At 37.8% G+C, this 17,730-nt stretch overlaps 3 protein-coding genes across 6 annotated transcripts; 1 reads left to right on the top strand and 2 right to left on the bottom strand.

The window, feature by feature from the left end:
* Positions 1 to 391: 391 nt before the first annotated feature.
* LOC116917856 (propionyl-CoA carboxylase alpha chain, mitochondrial) lies at positions 392 to 4,260 on the bottom strand. Its single transcript, XM_032923462.2, has 16 exons — positions 4,101 to 4,260; positions 3,782 to 3,994; positions 3,542 to 3,709; positions 3,347 to 3,458; positions 3,150 to 3,285; positions 3,052 to 3,087; positions 2,920 to 2,986; positions 2,695 to 2,789; positions 2,403 to 2,623; positions 2,034 to 2,327; positions 1,735 to 1,823; positions 1,351 to 1,584; positions 1,132 to 1,268; positions 905 to 986; positions 730 to 835; positions 392 to 614 (listed from the first exon to the last, which is right to left on the bottom strand). Exons 1-16 carry the CDS (start codon positions 4,143 to 4,145, stop codon positions 499 to 501), a joined length of 2,151 nt encoding a protein of 716 aa, XP_032779353.2. The 5' UTR covers positions 4,146 to 4,260; the 3' UTR covers positions 392 to 498.
* Positions 4,261 to 5,733: 1,473 nt separating this feature from the next.
* Positions 5,734 to 13,986, top strand: LOC116917854 (protein 4.1 homolog). 3 transcript variants are annotated; one of them, XM_045169554.1, is made up of 21 exons: positions 5,734 to 5,968; positions 6,046 to 6,237; positions 7,116 to 7,263; positions 7,340 to 7,460; positions 7,549 to 7,881; positions 7,958 to 8,143; positions 8,204 to 8,382; positions 8,452 to 8,543; positions 8,638 to 8,778; positions 8,974 to 9,124; positions 9,195 to 9,718; positions 10,037 to 10,144; positions 10,525 to 10,759; positions 10,816 to 11,043; positions 11,103 to 11,263; positions 11,389 to 11,589; positions 11,873 to 12,118; positions 12,466 to 12,537; positions 12,618 to 12,872; positions 12,943 to 13,053; positions 13,118 to 13,986. In XM_045169554.1, exons 2-21 carry the CDS (start codon positions 6,052 to 6,054, stop codon positions 13,187 to 13,189), a joined length of 3,750 nt encoding a protein of 1,249 aa, XP_045025489.1. In that variant the 5' UTR covers positions 5,734 to 5,968; positions 6,046 to 6,051; the 3' UTR covers positions 13,190 to 13,986. The 3 variants fall into 3 exon arrangements, with proteins under 3 accessions (XP_045025489.1, XP_045025490.1, XP_045025491.1); XM_045169555.1 differs by lacking the exon at positions 12,466 to 12,537; XM_045169556.1 differs by lacking the exons at positions 8,974 to 9,124; positions 9,195 to 9,718 and having other exon boundaries at positions 5,736 to 5,968.
* Positions 13,257 to 16,056, bottom strand: LOC123470036 (MTRF1L release factor glutamine methyltransferase-like). 2 transcript variants are annotated; one of them, XM_045169559.1, is made up of 7 exons: positions 15,395 to 16,056; positions 15,211 to 15,337; positions 14,618 to 14,653; positions 14,450 to 14,483; positions 14,195 to 14,390; positions 14,040 to 14,126; positions 13,257 to 13,977 (listed from the first exon to the last, which is right to left on the bottom strand). In XM_045169559.1, the coding sequence occupies exons 1-7, from the start codon at positions 15,448 to 15,450 to the stop codon at positions 13,830 to 13,832; spliced, it is 684 nt and encodes a 227-aa protein (XP_045025494.1). In that variant the 5' UTR covers positions 15,451 to 16,056; the 3' UTR covers positions 13,257 to 13,829. The 2 variants fall into 2 exon arrangements, with proteins under 2 accessions (XP_045025494.1, XP_045025493.1); XM_045169558.1 differs by having other exon boundaries at positions 14,604 to 14,927; positions 15,395 to 16,049.
* Positions 16,057 to 17,730: the final 1,674 nt, after the last annotated feature.

The following is a 17,730-nucleotide window of genomic DNA, read 5'->3' as shown; positions in this document are numbered from 1 at the left end:
AGGTCTAAATTCGGACCGTGCATAAATGTCACACTTAATCAAATGCGTCCCAAATAAATTGGCTGCAAAAAAATAAAAGAATTGTTTACAAATGCAGTCATCTACGACAATAGTATTTCACCGTTGAATAGAAATGTCATTGTGATCATGGCATTGGTTGTTTTTGTGTTATTCTGAAATTATGAAAAATCAAAAATCTGACGAATGACAGATTTTAACCATATAATCATGGTAAAACTTGTTTTACTAAATCCTACTATATCCGATATAGATAATCCTTTTCTTATCTAATTGGCCACATGCCGCTCCTTATTTATACTTCTTTAGTTGGAAAAAATTCTCAATAGAAATTACATTCGCCGATGGGTACTATGAGAGGAAATAAATCGAGTAATGTTTTACACGTAAAATATCTTTTGACTTGCAGTTGGACTACACAATAACAGTCATCAACTCCAATACATCCCCATTACTCATTTTCTTACAACTGCATGGTACTCATTCCAACTCCACCAACGTTATTCCTTCTTCCACGGTGTCTCCGGGACGGCAGTTTACCGATTTTACCTTTCCAGTGGCCGTAGCAGTTAGTTTATTTTGCATTTTCATAGCCTCTGTGGGAGAAAAAAAAAATAAATATATACAAATATTACATAAAACTCATATTGATAAAGATTTAATTGAAGCTATGAAACGCGTGCAACTAATTTAAATCAGTAAATCACGTACCGATCACCAAAACTTCTTGACCTTCACTAACGCTATCCCCAACTTTAACATTCACACTCCGAACCACTCCAGGCATCGGTGAAAGTACAACTTTGCTTACGTCCACCTGGTAGTCATGGAAAATTTAGAAGATCTTGTTGAAAGATTACGCCAATGAAATTTAAAATAATAATACCTTTGGCTTCTCCAGCATGTGCGACACATAGCCTTCAGTTTTTTTGGTCAAAATACTTACTGCAAATGGTGTACCCTTAAACCTAAGAGGAAAAAAAACACAAAATGAAAATACAAAAAAACAAACAAAAAATAGAATAAAATAAATAAATAAAATAAAATAAAGGGAAAAAAGGGAAAAAAGGAAGAATTACGCGTGTTTACAAGCTCAGGTTGGATTAAAATTACCTAATGCGAAAATCTCCATTCGAATTTTTCGAGATAAGCTGAACTACGTGAGTTTCATCATCCACTGTTACTTTAATCACAGGGGAGGCGAGACTAAGAGTGTTTCGTATGCGGTATGTCTTTCCTTCGATGGTCGCCTGATCACACGTCGAAAATAATCCAAGCCATGGTTCTCCAAATTTTAGTTTTCTTTTAAAAAGTATTATTTATAAAGCTTACCTTATAATAACCATCTTCTCCCAATTCTACTTCGCAAGGCGTTTTGTTTCCTGCGACGTCAACTGATAAGACCCACCACTCAACATTTTTTTTCAGCATGCAATTAACATTTCTCTCATTGTCAAATGCTTGTAAGCGTAGTTCGTTAGTAGCCCACATGCATGCTGCTATGCTTATTAAATGCTGTCTTTCCAACAACTGGAGCTGTTTCCCTTGGAAGCCGTTCGGGTAAACCTGTTTTAAAGAAATAATAAAAATAATTATTATAAGAGCTATATGCTACCTCATATGATCTGGATGAGTACAAACAGAAACACTGTCACTGTCCACTTTCCCTATTTCGAGAACAGGATTGGGTTTATAGAATGGACAAAGCTGCTTTACCTCGGGAAGATACTTGGTGTTTATTTCTCCTCGAACAAATCGTGATTCATCTAAGATGTCCCGTAGTAAAGGAATATTGTGGGTAACACCTGATGGGAAGAACACAAAAACAGAAGAAAATTATGAAATATAATTTTGCTCAACCGGACAGGAACAGCAAGCAAAATTCAGTAAAAATTCAATAGAATAATATAACGGCCATACACAACACACCCAAATACATATGGGCATTAATTTACAGGTAAAGGTAATAATATCGTAAAATTATGAAAAGAGAAACACTATAACAATAAAAATACCTCTTATAACATATGAATCGAGAGCTTCGATTGAGGTTTTCAGAGCTTCATCTCGTGTAGCACCATGACATGCAAGCTTACATATCATTGGATCGTAATAGATGCTGATTTCGCTACCCTCTTCGACTCCACTATCACAGCGGACATTTGGGATAAACGTTGGTTCTATATACTGATCTAGACGTCCAATTGAAGGCAGTCCAAAATTTTTGAAGGGATCCTCCGCATAAACCCGACACTCAATCGCCCATCCCTTTAACGGAACATCTGATTGCTTGAGATTGAGACGGTGGCCTTGCCAGAAACACAAATAAATATAATTAAAAAAATTACTAATGAAAGTTTTATAGAACAAAGTAGTTTTTATACCTTTTGCAATACGTATCATTTGATGCACGAGATCAATTCCAGTTATCATTTCTGTGATTGGGTGCTCCACTTGCAATCGGGTGTTCATCTCAAGAAAATAAAAGTTCTTTTGCGAGTCGACTAAGAACTCAACAGTTCCAGCGGAGGAGTAACCGATTTTCTTTGCCAAAGATACAGCTTGTTGACCCATTGCTACCCGTGTGGCAGGGTCTATGAAGGTGCTAAAATATAAGGTACATGTTAGATCAACCAAACTTAACATCTGAAAAGTAAATTCGCTATAGGGTATCACCTAGGGGCTTCTTCAATAACTTTCTGATTACGGCGCTGTATGCTGCATTCTCTTTCATTCAAATAAATTACATTCCCTTGCTTATCTCCAAGTATCTGTTTTAAGAAAAAAAAAAAAATATTTATAATTATAATAATAACGATTATAAATATAGAATTTCATGCCTGATACCTTAGAACAACTTTTAAAAAACGACGATTGCCAGATTACAATTTAATTACTTACTTGAATTTCTATATGTCTCGGGTTATCAACGAATTTTTCAACCAACATTCTGTCATCACCAAATGAGCTAAACAATTTTTTTCAAATAATACAATCACATGTAAATATACTTATGTATATATATTTTGTTACCTTGCTGCCTCTTGTTTGGATAAACGAAATCCTTCCCTGTGAATTGAAAATTTTTTATTTTGAGACCTCAAATCTCATTCAGTTGAGGAATTTTTAACCTGGCTTCGTTATCATTCCATGCTATGCGCATGCCCTTCCCTCCACCTCCCGCAGAAGCCTTGATCATAACAGGATAACCAATATTTCGTGAAATTTCAAGGCAGTGTTCTTCATCTTTAACAACTCCATCAAATCCTGAGCAACAAAACAAACAGCTTAATTTTTAGATCAGAAAGCTTCCCTTAAGGCAACTTACCAGGAATGACATGAACTCCAGCCTCTTTTGCTACCCTTTTTGACTCAATCTTGTCTCCCATGCCTGATATGGCATGTGCTGATGGACCTATAAAGCTGATGCCTTCTTTCTCCTTCAAAAATGAAAAAAAAGGCAGAATAAGAACAAGAATGTAGCATTACTGATATTTAACCAGAAAACAAATTATAAATTTACCAGAATAGTCACAAATTCAGCATTTTCTGACAAAAATCCATATCCTGGATGGACAGCTTGAGATCCAGTTTGCCTAATAACATTCAAAATTTTCTTCATATTTAAGTAAGATTCCCTGGTTGCTGGAGGTCCAATGCACACAGCTTCATCAGCCAGTTTAACATGAAGCTAATGACCCAATAAAAGTCAGTACTGGAAATAAACATCACACAAACTACACAGTTCAAAACAATACTTAACTGCATTTGAATCAACTGTTGAGTGCACAGCTACAGTTTTAATGCCCATCAACTTAGCTGTACGAATGACTCTACAGGCTATTTCTCCACGATTTGCAATCAGAATCTTTTCAAACGTTGGTTCGGCCTTATCAATAGGGTCTGTTGTGTAAAACGACGACAGTGATCTTCTGCCACATTCATTTTTAAGGGAATGATTAAAACTCCTGTTAATCTAATGTTCATGAAATAATTCGTTTTAGTTTGGAAAAATGATATTTGTTTCAGAACCTTTTCTGCAATTTAATAAGTTTTTCAACTGAACAACATGCCGTGCTTACCTTAAAGAGAAATTGAAACCCCACGCTATACTTTAAGTTGAACATTTTGTGATTCAGTGAAAGTAAGTTCTGCAAAAATGGTTACCAGAAGCAAAACAGACTTCGTCTGCTAGCTTAAAACCCAATTGAAATCCATACTGAATCACTGAACCACTGACCCATTTAGCATTTACAATTTAGGGCCTGGTATTTCGTGTACGCGTACCCTTGTATCAGCATAACGTGGAAAACATTGTGGAATAGCAAAACTTCTCCGTTAATGGAGTCAGTGGATATCAAATGCCTTTTCCACGGTTCACTAATACCACCGTCTTACTACATATAACATGAGGAACCCAATCTTCCCCCCTCGTAACTTTCAACAACACTTTTTTAAAGACTCCCTCGTGGTTAGGGTGCCAACCGTGTTAAACAATATCAGAATCGCTCAGCATGGCGTTTTCCCGCTTTTTTTTTGTGACGTCCTAGAATTATTTTTCCGGTTTATCCCGTTTTTCCCCCCCGATGGCGAACTTTACCCGTTAGACATAGAGTGCCCCTAGTTTTTTAAGGGGGAAAAAATTTCAGCATCAGAAAAAAAAGTCCTGCAGAAAAAAGGGATTGAATAAAAATATTCATTCATTCAGGCCAGTAATTAATAGAGGACAGGTAAAGGTAATAACTTACTCTACCTACTTTACCAAAAGACTTCATAGAAGGATTGAATAATATATGCACAAGTAAATGCGAGAGTAAATAAATATAGAAGTATGAAACTAACAACTGTTTTTCACGAAATTTCTCACGTTAGTCTTACGGTTATAAATGAAAATAACCTACAGTAAAGATTTGGAGCCGAAGCCCCTCTGAATATTTCAGATGCAGCATTCGTGGTTTCAATCCTAAAACTTTAACTCACTGAATTATATTCAGTTACATATAACAGCTAAATTTTTCTTTAGACTGATTTTTCTCTAACAAGTCATCTTATATGCATTTCAAAGTTGAAAGAAAAATAAACTTATTCTGATTCAAATTGGCAGTGCACTGTCAAATAAGGAGGCCCGTGATTTGTTTAAAAAACGAATGGAATATGGAATAGCAAGAATAAATAATAACCAATAAAAAGGTGTTTGATCCACATTTTAAAATAGAATTATGTATTATTAAATTTTAAAGAAAATGAGTAGTAACCATGACACACCCGGGTTTAAGCAAACGAGACCGTACTTCGCTGTACCCTGTACGAGATTCGAAATTGTATTCAAAATTTGACTCACGAATAAGAATAGAGTCAAATCTTGAAACCAATAAGAACGACAAATAGACTAAAACTAAATTAATTCAACAAATAAAGAATAAAGAATCAATCATTCTTTATGCTTATTTGAAACTTTTACTCGAAAACTTTTATCCAGCAGAACGCTACTAACTAGTAAAGTAGGTACCCGAACCTATTTAAGAACTTTACCCCACTATTATTTTTAGCAAGGTATGCGAGTTAAAAAGATAACTCTTTTTCCACTTTGGTCTTAGTGTAAAATACATGGTGTTTCCCACAATTTACCGTACGGATTGCTGTAATAAGCTCCTCCTACTAAGGGGCGGACCAGAGCTATTCCATGGAGTTTTCCACTGTATACCGCGGCAAAACGTACGCGTAGAGGATTTACCATAGCCTCATCTGAACTTAGGTGTGGTCAATAAAAGAAACCTGATGCGATTTGCAACGAGCTAATTTTTGTTTATCGAAGAAATCGGAGAGTGGTGCTTAGAAGCTTTGTTTTATTGAATTATCTTGCTCTGCATGATTTCGGTTTGACGGCTTTGTTTTATTGTCTGTGGATTTGGTTCAGAACATTGCTAAGGAGTAGTCTCAAAACAAACAGGTGTGGCCATTACTTAGAGCTTTTATCTTTCTTCGCTCATACTTATTGGTAAGAATCATTATTACCTTCTTATTTAGGTTATCATGCCTGAAGCTGCAGCTAATTTGGAGGACTTCAACGCTAAGGAGAACAAGAAGTCCAAAGAAGGAAATGAAAAGAAATTGAAGAAATCAGCAACATCCAATGGACTTGGTTCATTTACAAGGGGAAAGCTGGTTTTGGCCCGAGTTAATATGCTTGATGGAACAGTAACAGACCTAAGTATTGAAGTAAGTATGTGTAACTAGTCTGTGAACAGCATGATACACATGTTGCACCTCTCAATACTATTTCATGGCATAGTGTAAAAACCTCATTAGTCGATATTACCTGGTTCTTACTGTAATGCCATTGCTAGTGGTCATGCTGATAGGTGTTCTTTCATTTTTAACTAAAACAGGTATGATTATCGCAATAACTTAGTACTTGTACACTGTCATTGGCTGCTATTGTAGCAAGATTTTTTTAAGTCGATGCGAAGAATCTCGAGAATAATTGATAGCCGTGGCGTGGCCTGAAGTTTCAAGCAACCGTTGTTCACACGTGAAAAATCACCTTCGTATTCCTTTTAAAACTCCCGATTTCACCTAGAAAGTCTAGAAATAGATTTCGTTCTCTCGAAAATGACGATTTGCACCAAAGTAAAATTTATTTGTAAAAATTAAAATAATATTGAGATTTTGTATTAATATCTTTTTCAAGTCTAAAATATTATTTTTGAAGCGAATGAAAGGGTCAGTGGTTCGGGAAATAAGTAAGTTTCGTTAATGTATTTGAAACTACTTGTTTCACACTTTTTCATGGGGTTGCACATGCCGACAAGTACACTAACTACCGAGAGAAAGTAAAGGCTTCTTAGTATAAATGCCATTCATCCGAGTAAAAATATCTTCAACCTTACAACAAAAGCTTTAACATTTATTATAATTTTTACCCTTAAGATAAAGAAACTAAAAAAAAAAAAAATATTTCAATACAGTGGTTTAAGTGACGCTCAGTGCTACTAAATTTTGTTGCATACATTTAGCTGGTCTTTCTTAAACAGAATTTTCCCCTTTTAGTTCTTGTGTTTTGTTGTTGTTTTTAACTATCTGTATTTCACCTTTAGAAAGGCGCTAAAGGACAAGAACTTCTTGATCGCGTATGTGAGCAAGTGGATTTAGTCGAAAAAGACTATTATGGTTTGGTATATCTTGATCAAGATAGTAACAGAAACTGGCTGGCAGCTGACAAAAAAATCTCAAAGCAGCTAAAAAGTATGTTTGTTTTGTTTTTTTGTCTTTTTTTGGTTTTCATCATATAAATTTATTTAAAAAACAATTTTTATTTTAGGCCATCCATGGGAATTCAATTTTGAAGTGAAATTTTACCCTCCCGATCCCTCCCAGCTTCAAGAAGATATCACTCGATACCAGCTATGTCTTCAAGTTAGAAATGATATTCTGTCAGGAAAGTAAGTGTGTGAGCGATAGATAAGGAAAAAAAAAATAGAGGCTACCATCTTAGTGAAACATTGATTAATGATTTTTTATTGTCTACAGACTACCGTGCTCGTTTGTCACACATGCTTTGCTGGGATCTTACCTCGTACAGTCAGAGCTAGGCGATTATGACCCCACTGAGCATGGCGCTGGCTCGGAGTATGTCCGTGAGTTACGTCTAGCTCCCAATCAAACGCCCGAGCTTGAGGAGAAGGTTAGCGAGCTTCATCGGACGCACAAAGGGCAGACCCCAGAAGAAGCCGAATTACATTACTTAGAAAATGCCAAAAAATTGGCTATGTATGGGGTAGACCTTCATCAAGCCCGAGATTCGGAAGGAGTCGATATTCTTTTGGGTGTCTGTGCTTCGGGATTACTTGTCTATAAAGATAGGTAAGTTATAAGTTCCAAACTAGTTCAAACCAGCTAATGCAATAATTCTGCAACTCCATATCCACAATGTTCCTAGGCTTCGCATCAATCGATTTGCTTGGCCAAAAATTCTGAAGATATCTTATCGACGCAATGGATTTTATATCAAAATTCGTCCTGGCGAATTTGAACAGTACGAATCTACCATTGGTTTTAAATTGTCCAATCACCGTGCATCTAAAAGACTATGGAAAGTCTGTGTTGAACATCACACCTTTTTCCGGTCAGTTTAATATTTGTTTATTCTTGTACTAAAAGCTGACAGAAACTTTGGAATTTCTAGACTCATGACACCAGAACCGCCACAGAAAATTGGACTTTTCCCACGTTTGGGTTCCAAATTTCGCTATTCTGGTCGAACTCAATATCAAACGCGACAGGCATCGGCAATGATTGATCGTCCTGCCCCTCAGTTTGAACGTACTCTGAGTAAACGGCAGCCTGGATCGAGGAGCGTTGATGGTAATTAGTTGGTTTAGAATTCGGTTCCTTCCGGTTGCTGATCTCTCTTTGTATGATATGCACACAAAGCTGGGTTAGGGAACAGTACTGTGGCCGACCGACCGCAACGAGAAGTCAAACGAACAACCATGGCCTCCGCTCCACCCCCGCCTACTACCAAGGTTATGACTGTTCAATTCGCCTTGTTCTTTCGCTCTTACCATATATCTCGAGTTGTTTTGTTTGAAATCTCTATCGTGTTTTGTTATGTTACAGCCCCTCATGGCTGAAGGCCCAGCTGAAGGCGAATGGGAAGAGGATGCCGGTCTGGGTGCGGCCGCGGCCGAACGACGAAGAGAAAAGGCTTTGGAACGTGAAAAGGCCAAGGAAAAGGAGGAAAAGGCAACGCAGCAAAAGGTAAGAAACCATTCATCTGATCAATACATTTTAAGAACAAAGTATAAAGTTTGTTCGATTTCGAACGATTCTGATTGAGCGAAGGGAAAAAAAGGGACACACGTTATAACGCGTTGATGAATAAATCACTGTGTGCGACGTAACTAGTCCTTTAGTTTTGAACATGCAAAACTAAAGAGGATCTTTACGTTAAAGGAGGAACGATTAGTACGCCTTCTTCCTGTTGTCCCCAATGGTGCACCAGACAGGAATACCGTTGTGCGCCAATCTTCCAATCAATCGGCGGGCAACTTGATTCTTCCTCTTAGTGCATCTTCACTGGAAAGGTCTCAAGCGCTAGTACAAGGTGTGGGGAATTGTCGCAACGATCAATTCTTTCTAATCAATCCATCGAAATGTTTAAAACGGTGACTTAGGAAACGACCGGGTTCTGCTTGGACCTAATAAAGCGAACGAAGCTTTGGCAATGAAGGTAGCTGTCGATTTTTCCGATGGCGTACACTCGGACGTAAGCTCGACTGGCTATGCAAGTAGTCGCGCATTCAGCGCTGAATACAGCCCGGAACTAAACCGTCTTTTGGACGAGTTGTACATGCCGCCTGAAACGCAGCAGTTGGAGCAGGCGAAGCCAAGCAGCAAAGCTGTACAGAATCAGCCTCTTTGGTCGTCCGTTCAACCCGCTCCTTTTACTACCAACTACAGGGAAGAGACCAGGAGAAGGTTATCCAGCTCAAGATCTTCAGTTGCTGCTGGTATACCAGGCGAGAAACAAACGATCCCTAGTGCGCTACCAACTGAATCATACAACATAAGTCAAATCGCTCGTCCTACAACGTACCTTTATTCGACACCCGCGATTCTTTTGTCCGATCCTAATTCAAGTTCTAAGTACACAAAGAGCCTTTCAGCAACTCAAACTGTGTCTAAATCGGCTGACGAGGTACCCATTGTCGTATGGGCTTTCCGTGTCGTCGTCCATTGTCGTCAGCTCTTAGCTTCATGAAATTGAATCTTGTCCTGTCCTCGTTGCCTGTTTGCGTTTTGCTGGTTATTCGTCGCCGAAATGCTTCAAGTATTCCCGTTTTTCACGGTTTTGGTTGATTTGCAGCCATTTTTTTTTTTTTTTTGTCGACGTGAGGTGTTGGCAAATGTGAGGGTGTTCGGTCCCTTTTTTTTTTTATGTCCAGTTCTTTGTTTGTTTTTTGTATATATATATACATATATTTAATTTTGTTAACTTATTATCGTGTTTCAATAGAAACCGGTGGGTGGAGTTGCGGTGATGCCACTGGGCACTGATCTGCTATCGAAGTTTCGCAAAGATAAAACAAAAGAAGAGGGAACAACACACCAACCAGTTGCAGATGTAAGCATGAACATTTATAAAATATCTTGTTTTTATTTTGTTATTATCCAACGTTAGTTTTGATCCAATGTAAGTTATCTGTGCTTGGCAATTGCTAGTTAATGTAGTTCATCGGTAATTTTTGTGATTTTTCAGTTTCTTCATTCTGAAAATAACATGCATTGCATTTTTTGCGTAGAGCTTGATTGCCACGATTGAAGCGTTGTTTTATCATTACTAATTTTTTTTAAAGAATGAATTTAGCAAACGAGAATGTTTTATAGATAATTTTTTTTTTTTTTTACGTTATTTTTGCCAAACTATCGAGCAGAGTGTTGCATTTTTGTGTCCCTTATCTTGGTTTTGCATGTTTGTATTACGTCGTTGATTTGAATCCGTAGCAGCGGGAAGTGTTGGTCAAAACTACCACTCGTAGGATCGGCAGTGACGAAGAATCTGGTGTTTCGGCATCAGAAGGGTTGACAACGACCACTACGTCCCCTGGTTTCACTCGCTCTTACACGTATAATGCCACTGAAGACTCTGGTGCGAAGCGACGGTTTGAACCGCAAAGCCTTGGTTTTCGGTATGATGGCCAAACTTCCACGGCAGCTCAACAACCTAATAGTCCTACTGGTGAGCAATTTTGTTTTCTGGTGTAGTAATAATTGTGCGCTAATGTCATTTATTAGGTAGTAGCAGTTCGGGGAAGAAAAACGTCGGCCTGGCTTTTAGTTACGTTGCGGGAGAAGAGGAAAAATTAGCTGACGCAAGCCGTATATTGAAAAATACGTCTCCGCGTGGTGATAACGTGGCAAGATCGTATGACAAAACAGACAAAGAAATCAAAGAGAGCAATATTGACTATGTCGAGTCGGCGTACTTGAAGGACAAGGATGCTCAGCCGTTCTTGGCTTACGGTATGTGTCCTTATGTTTTGTACCACACATGAGAGAGTGAATTCACATTTGTTCAATAGACGAAGGTCGTTTAGCACAAGCCGGCAATCAAAGCGAAAATCGAACCACCAAAGCTGCCTTCACCGGCAGTGATGATGATATTTCGAGCTTAGAAGAATCTGTCGAAGAACACAAGCAGCCACAAACGGAAGAAATTATGAATGCTGAATTAGCTGCTAGGGTAAATCTCTTTTGCATTTTCCTCGTGAGAGTCCATTTCGATAAAAAGAATTATCTATATATTATAACTTTTGTTCCCCCTCCCCCTCTCTTCCTTCTTGTTCCTCTTTGATTGTTCTTTTATAGGAAAGAGCACAGAAAGCAGCTTTCCTTGGTGGAGCTAGCGCTGCATTATCTGCAACTCAAGCCCCCAAAATCGTTAAAACGACAACTAAGCAAACTCTCGTTCAAAATGCCGGTGGATTACGACACAACAAGGAAGAAAAAGTCGAAGATTTGACTCCAGGCGGTTCTGGGGCCGTTACCGTTGTATCTTCAGTTAATAAAGTATTGCCGTTCTGTTAACATTTAAAATTATAATTATTTTACCTATAGGTGACTACGGTCCTCTATTAATTAGCGTTGTTTCTCGCGCACGTTAGAATTTACTGCATGCATGCACCCTTGCTTTTTCGTGTTGCTGCATTCGTTTTATATAATTTTTTTATTTTTTGTTATTTATTTATGTTTAATTTATATTCTTTTTTTTTTCAATAACCGATTATCTTTCGACCCACATGTATTTTACGTATTCTATATCGTTTGTTTTGTTTTATTTATTTTTTTAAAGGCTGATCTACCTGACGAACTTTCCTCTGGAAGTCATGCGCATAATGTTCCACACGTGAAAGCGACTCAGGTTACGACGCGTACAGCATTGACCAAAGAGGATAAAGAGACGAATTCCACCACTTCCCAAATAGAAGAAAAAACTTTTACGGCTACGACCATGACGACCGGTCATCGCCAAGAGCAGCGCGTCGTCACGCAAGAAGTACGGACGGCTACCATTCTAACCAGTGCCGAACCAACTCAGGTAAGAATTTTATTTAGTTTTTTGAATTTTCTTATCTTGTTCGGGATTCGCCCTTGTTTTCTACTGGAAAGGTAATTTAGAAACTTAAGATTGCGGAGTAACTCAAACCCCAACCCCATCCAGCTTCCCCACGAATAAATTCAGGCTGTCGCCGTCTGTTTGACGTTTAACTAAAAATTGAATCGTCTTCCTTCCGCATTAGCTATCGTTTTAGAATAGTCACAATGCATCTTGCCCTGGTTTAGTTGACTCTGGCGCATGCACCCTTCTCTTTTTGTTTCGCAATTGACGGCAAAATTGACAGCTAACACCTGATTGTATTGAACATTCTGGTTAACCGTCTCCAGATAACCGCACGCCGCATGAGTATTGATAGCACGAGCTCAGAAGATTCTGGTACAGCAGTTGACGGTGACCAGGTTTGATTCTGTCCTTTTAATATTTATTTGGTGGTATTGCTTGTTATAGTACTGTAATCTTGCACTTTTTCGTGTTTCAGGAGCCGCCGATTGTTAAAACAGAAACGATCAAATACGATCCGTCGTCCTTTTCTCCTGCTGCTGCACCGAAGACAAGTTCATCTTATCCCTTCGTCCCTACCGAAACACGTACTATGGGTAGCGCAGGCCCCGCTAGCCACGACGAAGAAGAGACCAAAGGCTCACCAGTTGTGACAACGTTGATGGAACAACATGGAGAAATAATCACCACTCAAAACATAACTTCAAAGACCCGCACCGTGGAAACCGTCACGGTAAGAATAGGTGTCTTTTACTGTCAAAGATGAAATTTTTATGGTATTCGTGTTTTTCTCCACTATATAGTATAAAAAAGAACACGATGGTTTGGTTGAAACTCGGGTGGAGCAAAAGATCACCATTCAGAGCGACGGGGATCCGATTGATCATGATCGAGCTCTAGCAGAAGCTATCCAGGTGCGATGTAGATAATATTGAATTTAAAAAACAAGGCTGTAACTGTTGATCAAACTCATTTTAGGAGGCCACTGCTATGAACCCGGATATGACTGTAGAAAAGATAGAAATTCAACAACAAGCACTACCACAGTAGATTCGATTCGCACACGACGTTGTGCTGCTTCTTTTCAATCCTCGTTTCGAATAGACCATTTTTTAAAATTATTATTATTATTTTATGGAAATTAATCACATTATACCTACTAATAAAGCTTGAGGGTTACTTCGCACTGAAATATTTCGTGGGTAACCTGTTTTCATAACTAATTTTCTGTAAATGTAGGGCGGGCGGTTGTTTCCTCACAAGAGTATTTTAGAAAGCAGAAAAGATATCGATCGACCAAATAACTTTAGAACAAGGTCATACCGACTTTTATTGTATTGCCAACGTCTGAACCCCACTGATGCAGTCGTTTCGGTTGTCATCGGTTTCTAATTTTCATTGATGTAACCACCCATTCATTCATTTTTGTAAGTTCAATTAAAAATACTACGGCTACAAGTTTCAATATCATTGCTTGTCCGGTTTTTGGTTCTCTTGGCAGACAAGAGAATGCTAAAACATGTTTGTACTCATCACCTAAGACATTTCTGTTCGTGACTTTTGGCAGGCATCTGAACGGAAACAGCTTATAGAATTTGGATTCATTTCACGCGCCTTGTTTTCCACTTTCACTTATTTACTTCGTATGTAATACCTAATCCAAAACATATTTCTCCTTCAATGACATTTTTCATTTACATCGTAAAACCACGAATCTATCAACACCGAAGCAATCCTTACGCACACTGATACCAGCATAGCTGCCACAGTCTTGAGAAATTAACTGAATAATTTTCGTTTGTCTTGGATCAATTTCGAGAACAATAAACGCGCCCCCTCTGAAAGCATTTGATAGCATGAATTCTAAAAGCATGTTTTACAAAAACAAACAGTTGCATACCTAAGCCATTTCGGCGAGTTCCGAATAATCGTTTCGATTAGTCGGGTTCCATCAGGCCCGCCATCCAAGGCTAGGTGGTCTTCGTATCTGAGAGCACAGAAGTTAAATTGCTACTTAATGTGTGAACCTGTTTTGCGTAAAGCATACGTATCTACCGAAAAATTTCAGGTTCCAGACCGGAGATTTCGCCCGTGGGGATGTAAGGTGGATTTGAAACAAGAATATCATATTTTATGGAATCGGGAGTGCTGAATCCATGTATTGCACCATCATCTTCTAATTTTGCAATAGAAAACGAGGCGCGATCTGCCAGTCCCAACAGCTCGGAATTCAATCGAGAGAGGGAGACGGCTATTGGATTTCCAATCAATTCAGTCTGACTTATCAACAGTGGTTAATTTCAATCGTACCTGCGGGGTTTGCGTCTATAGCCATACAGCGCAACTTGTGAATGATGGCAGATAAGGAAAGAACGAGGCATTTTTACGATGATTGAAAGATAAAATAAGATCCGAACAATAAAATCGAAATGTTGATTAATACGTATGTATGTACATTTTATACCTTGTCATGCTTACTGAGCAATGCAAGACTGATGGCACCAGAACCACAGCCTATTTCGAAACAATAAGGTTTAAAAAGATTTCCCTCTTCAGCTGTAAGCTGATGAACCAATTCAGATGCAATTGAAACCAGATCTTCTGTTTCAGGCCTTGGAATAAAGACAGATGGTGACTGGGACATTTTCATAGTTAGTCCACAAAAATCCCATTCACCAATGACATACTGTACTGGCATTCTTTTAAGCCTTAAATCAGTTTTCACTAGTAGCCTATGGTATTCATCATCAGTTAAGATCTGGTTTCTCACCGTATCAAGACGGGTTACCTAATGCCGAAAAAAAAATGTACGTACGTATAAATAATCATTCAAGACTAAGGCAAAAACTATGGCAATCTTTTTTTGAGAGCATCTCAACCAGCTTTATTAAATGTGTGTTCTTTGTTATGGTTTTGCATACCCAACATCTACTAATATACAACCAAACCAATCTCATTTACACTTCTAAAAAAATGTTACAATTTAGTGCTTAAGAATAATAACTGGGTACAAATATAAAGAAAAATATTCTTATTTTACTAAATAGACCATAGTCTGTACTGTATGTTACATTTTGTAGTCCAAGGATACTGGATATGATGTGTTTAATTGAGATCTCAGCTTCTGGAACTTGGTTTTCTTCAAACTTCTTTGTCCAGCATTGAATCAAATGCTTCACGGCCTTTCCCGATGTGTGCCTATAAATGGAGTAGTTTCCGAGTACTCACATTTTTTTATGAATGCACCTTTTGTACCTATTCAAAGCACTGGCATGTATACGCGAGAGCATGGCTCGATACGAATGAATCATTGCTACACCAAATGAGCTGTTCCAAACCCTTTAATTTAATAAGCCAACAGAAGGTGAAAATGTTCGTCTCGACCACAGACGATCAATCTCACTTACACACACACACATACATAGGCACAACATCAACGCAGAGTTCACTTGGCTAGCCACACCGTATCAAGGCCTACTTCATGGTGAAGGCCTGTACGATTCTATTTTTTCAATGACGGCGAGATGTTTCCCGATAAGAGGGAGAGTCAATCAGAAGATAAGGGCAACCTGGTCTCAGCCGTCATGAAAGTAGAGTACGGTATTTTGTACTACCTTCCGTCGCGGTGGTACCTGACGTACAGCATTTCTGGCTTTTTCCCCAATGTAAATACCAGCTTGATCTCGTTCAGGTGCCTTGACGCTACCAGGAAAACTATGACGACAACTCCTGGTAGGGTCCAGGTCTGTGTTACAGAAAACATAGAGGGAAAGCATTCGGGGAATCTAGGCGTTGCCGTCATTGATGACGTTGAATATTTTTATTAATCATTTACTAATCGTTTTTACGTTTAAAATAAAATGCTTATTATCTTTCTAATTTTTGTTTTATTTCTAGTAGTTTGATTTAACTCATCAAACTGTGTTGTTTTCATAATTATAGTCTGGTACTTTTTTTATGGTTTCGGCTGTCGCGTCAGTACCATCTGGTGTTTCATATTACTACATTAAAACTACACATTAAAACTACTACATTTAAATTAGATTATGAAATTTTATGTATTAGGCAAGATGTATAAAATTATAGTTGGAATATGCAAACAATAAATCAGTACCCAAATCAAGAGTTAAAGTTTTATATGTTTCAATCAATTTAGCCGACGCGCCAGTACCTTCCGATTTTTACATACGCTGCAATGTCGTGATTTTAATCATGATCATATAAGACAATGCTTATATGCCCATGCTTTAATTAAAACTATATGTTTTAAAAAGTCCCAATCAAATGTACGTTGTTCAAACTACAGAAGCAGCACCAGGCAAATATATTTTAGAACTTTACGTAATATGAAAATGAATACGAGAAGCTATGGTGAAAAAAATCATCTTTTGCTAGAGTTCTTGATACCACGAAGCATGATCGTCTCCTTGCAATATCTGTATGAAAAGAGGGTAATCATACACGAATAGAATGTAAAAAGGCTCGGCGTAACTTGCCTGCCCACAAGGCTTAAAACGAAGTCATCCTTTTAACACGGGCTCTTGTGGAGAACTACAGTTTTATATTTACCATTTAATCAATCTTCGGAGTTTATCGAAAATATTCTTTGAAACAACAGGAAAAGGCGCATTGTTTTTAATACGGTTTTTTTTCCCTACTTAAGTAGACTATGCAAAAATAATTAACTAAATTCAGCCTTACAGTCCATTCTCCCCCTCCCGTCTTTTTGGTTGTTGTTGCTATCCAAATCCAGAACTTTGTTTGTTTTGTTTTTTTTCTTTTTTTTTTCTTTTTGTTTTTGTTGTTGTTTAATTGAGGGGAGAATAGTTAATAACTACAAAAAATATACATGGTAGCTTGCGAAAAGCAATAAAAACATAATTAAATACCAACTATTGTTTTATTCTAGCTATAAATATAACAATTATGGAAGAAAGGCAAAAGAATGTCCCTACTAACCTCGCCTTTCTTTATCTGTGATCTCTAAATTCTTTATTTTTAAGAAAGAATTTCTGCAAGTTTACTCTGCAGTTCATTTAAAACTAAACCTCCCTGCTCCTTTACACCCAATGAGTCACTCTTTCACGTACTTGCAGAATTTATGACGACTTGTATAGTTGTATGTATTTCCAGAAAAATGGAATCGGAGTAAGAATGAATGTTAGCTGTGGAATTCATCGTTTTCTAAAAACAGCTCTTGTGCACGTGCAAAACAACCATGATTTCATTAACAAAGGGGCTATTTTTCCACATTTTGCAAGATTTTCCCTTGCCAATGTCGTGGCAATAATAGCAGAATCTTATATACTACGTCGAATGATATAAAAAAGTATTTGAACCTTTTAAATCTTATTAGCCTAAATAAAATACAAATGTAATAAGAGACATGGCTTAGCAGTTAGCACGATACCCTTAGAACAATGCACTCGTAAAACTTTAAAACTTTGATTGGTTACGTGAATTACTATCGCATTGGATATAGCACCTGCCTCAAAAGTCATGCAAATCAACTCTCGTTGAAGACAAAAAATTCGTTATTTGTCACTTGGGAAATACCAATATTTGGGCGTTGAGAAAATACCGTTACCATA

This window comes from Daphnia magna, linkage group LG2, assembly GCF_020631705.1.
Source record: "Daphnia magna isolate NIES linkage group LG2, ASM2063170v1.1, whole genome shotgun sequence".
Lineage (NCBI taxonomy): Eukaryota > Metazoa > Arthropoda > Branchiopoda > Diplostraca > Daphniidae > Daphnia > Daphnia magna.
The sequence above is the reverse complement of the archived record's forward strand: the minus strand, read 5'-3'. Positions and strand labels throughout refer to the sequence as shown.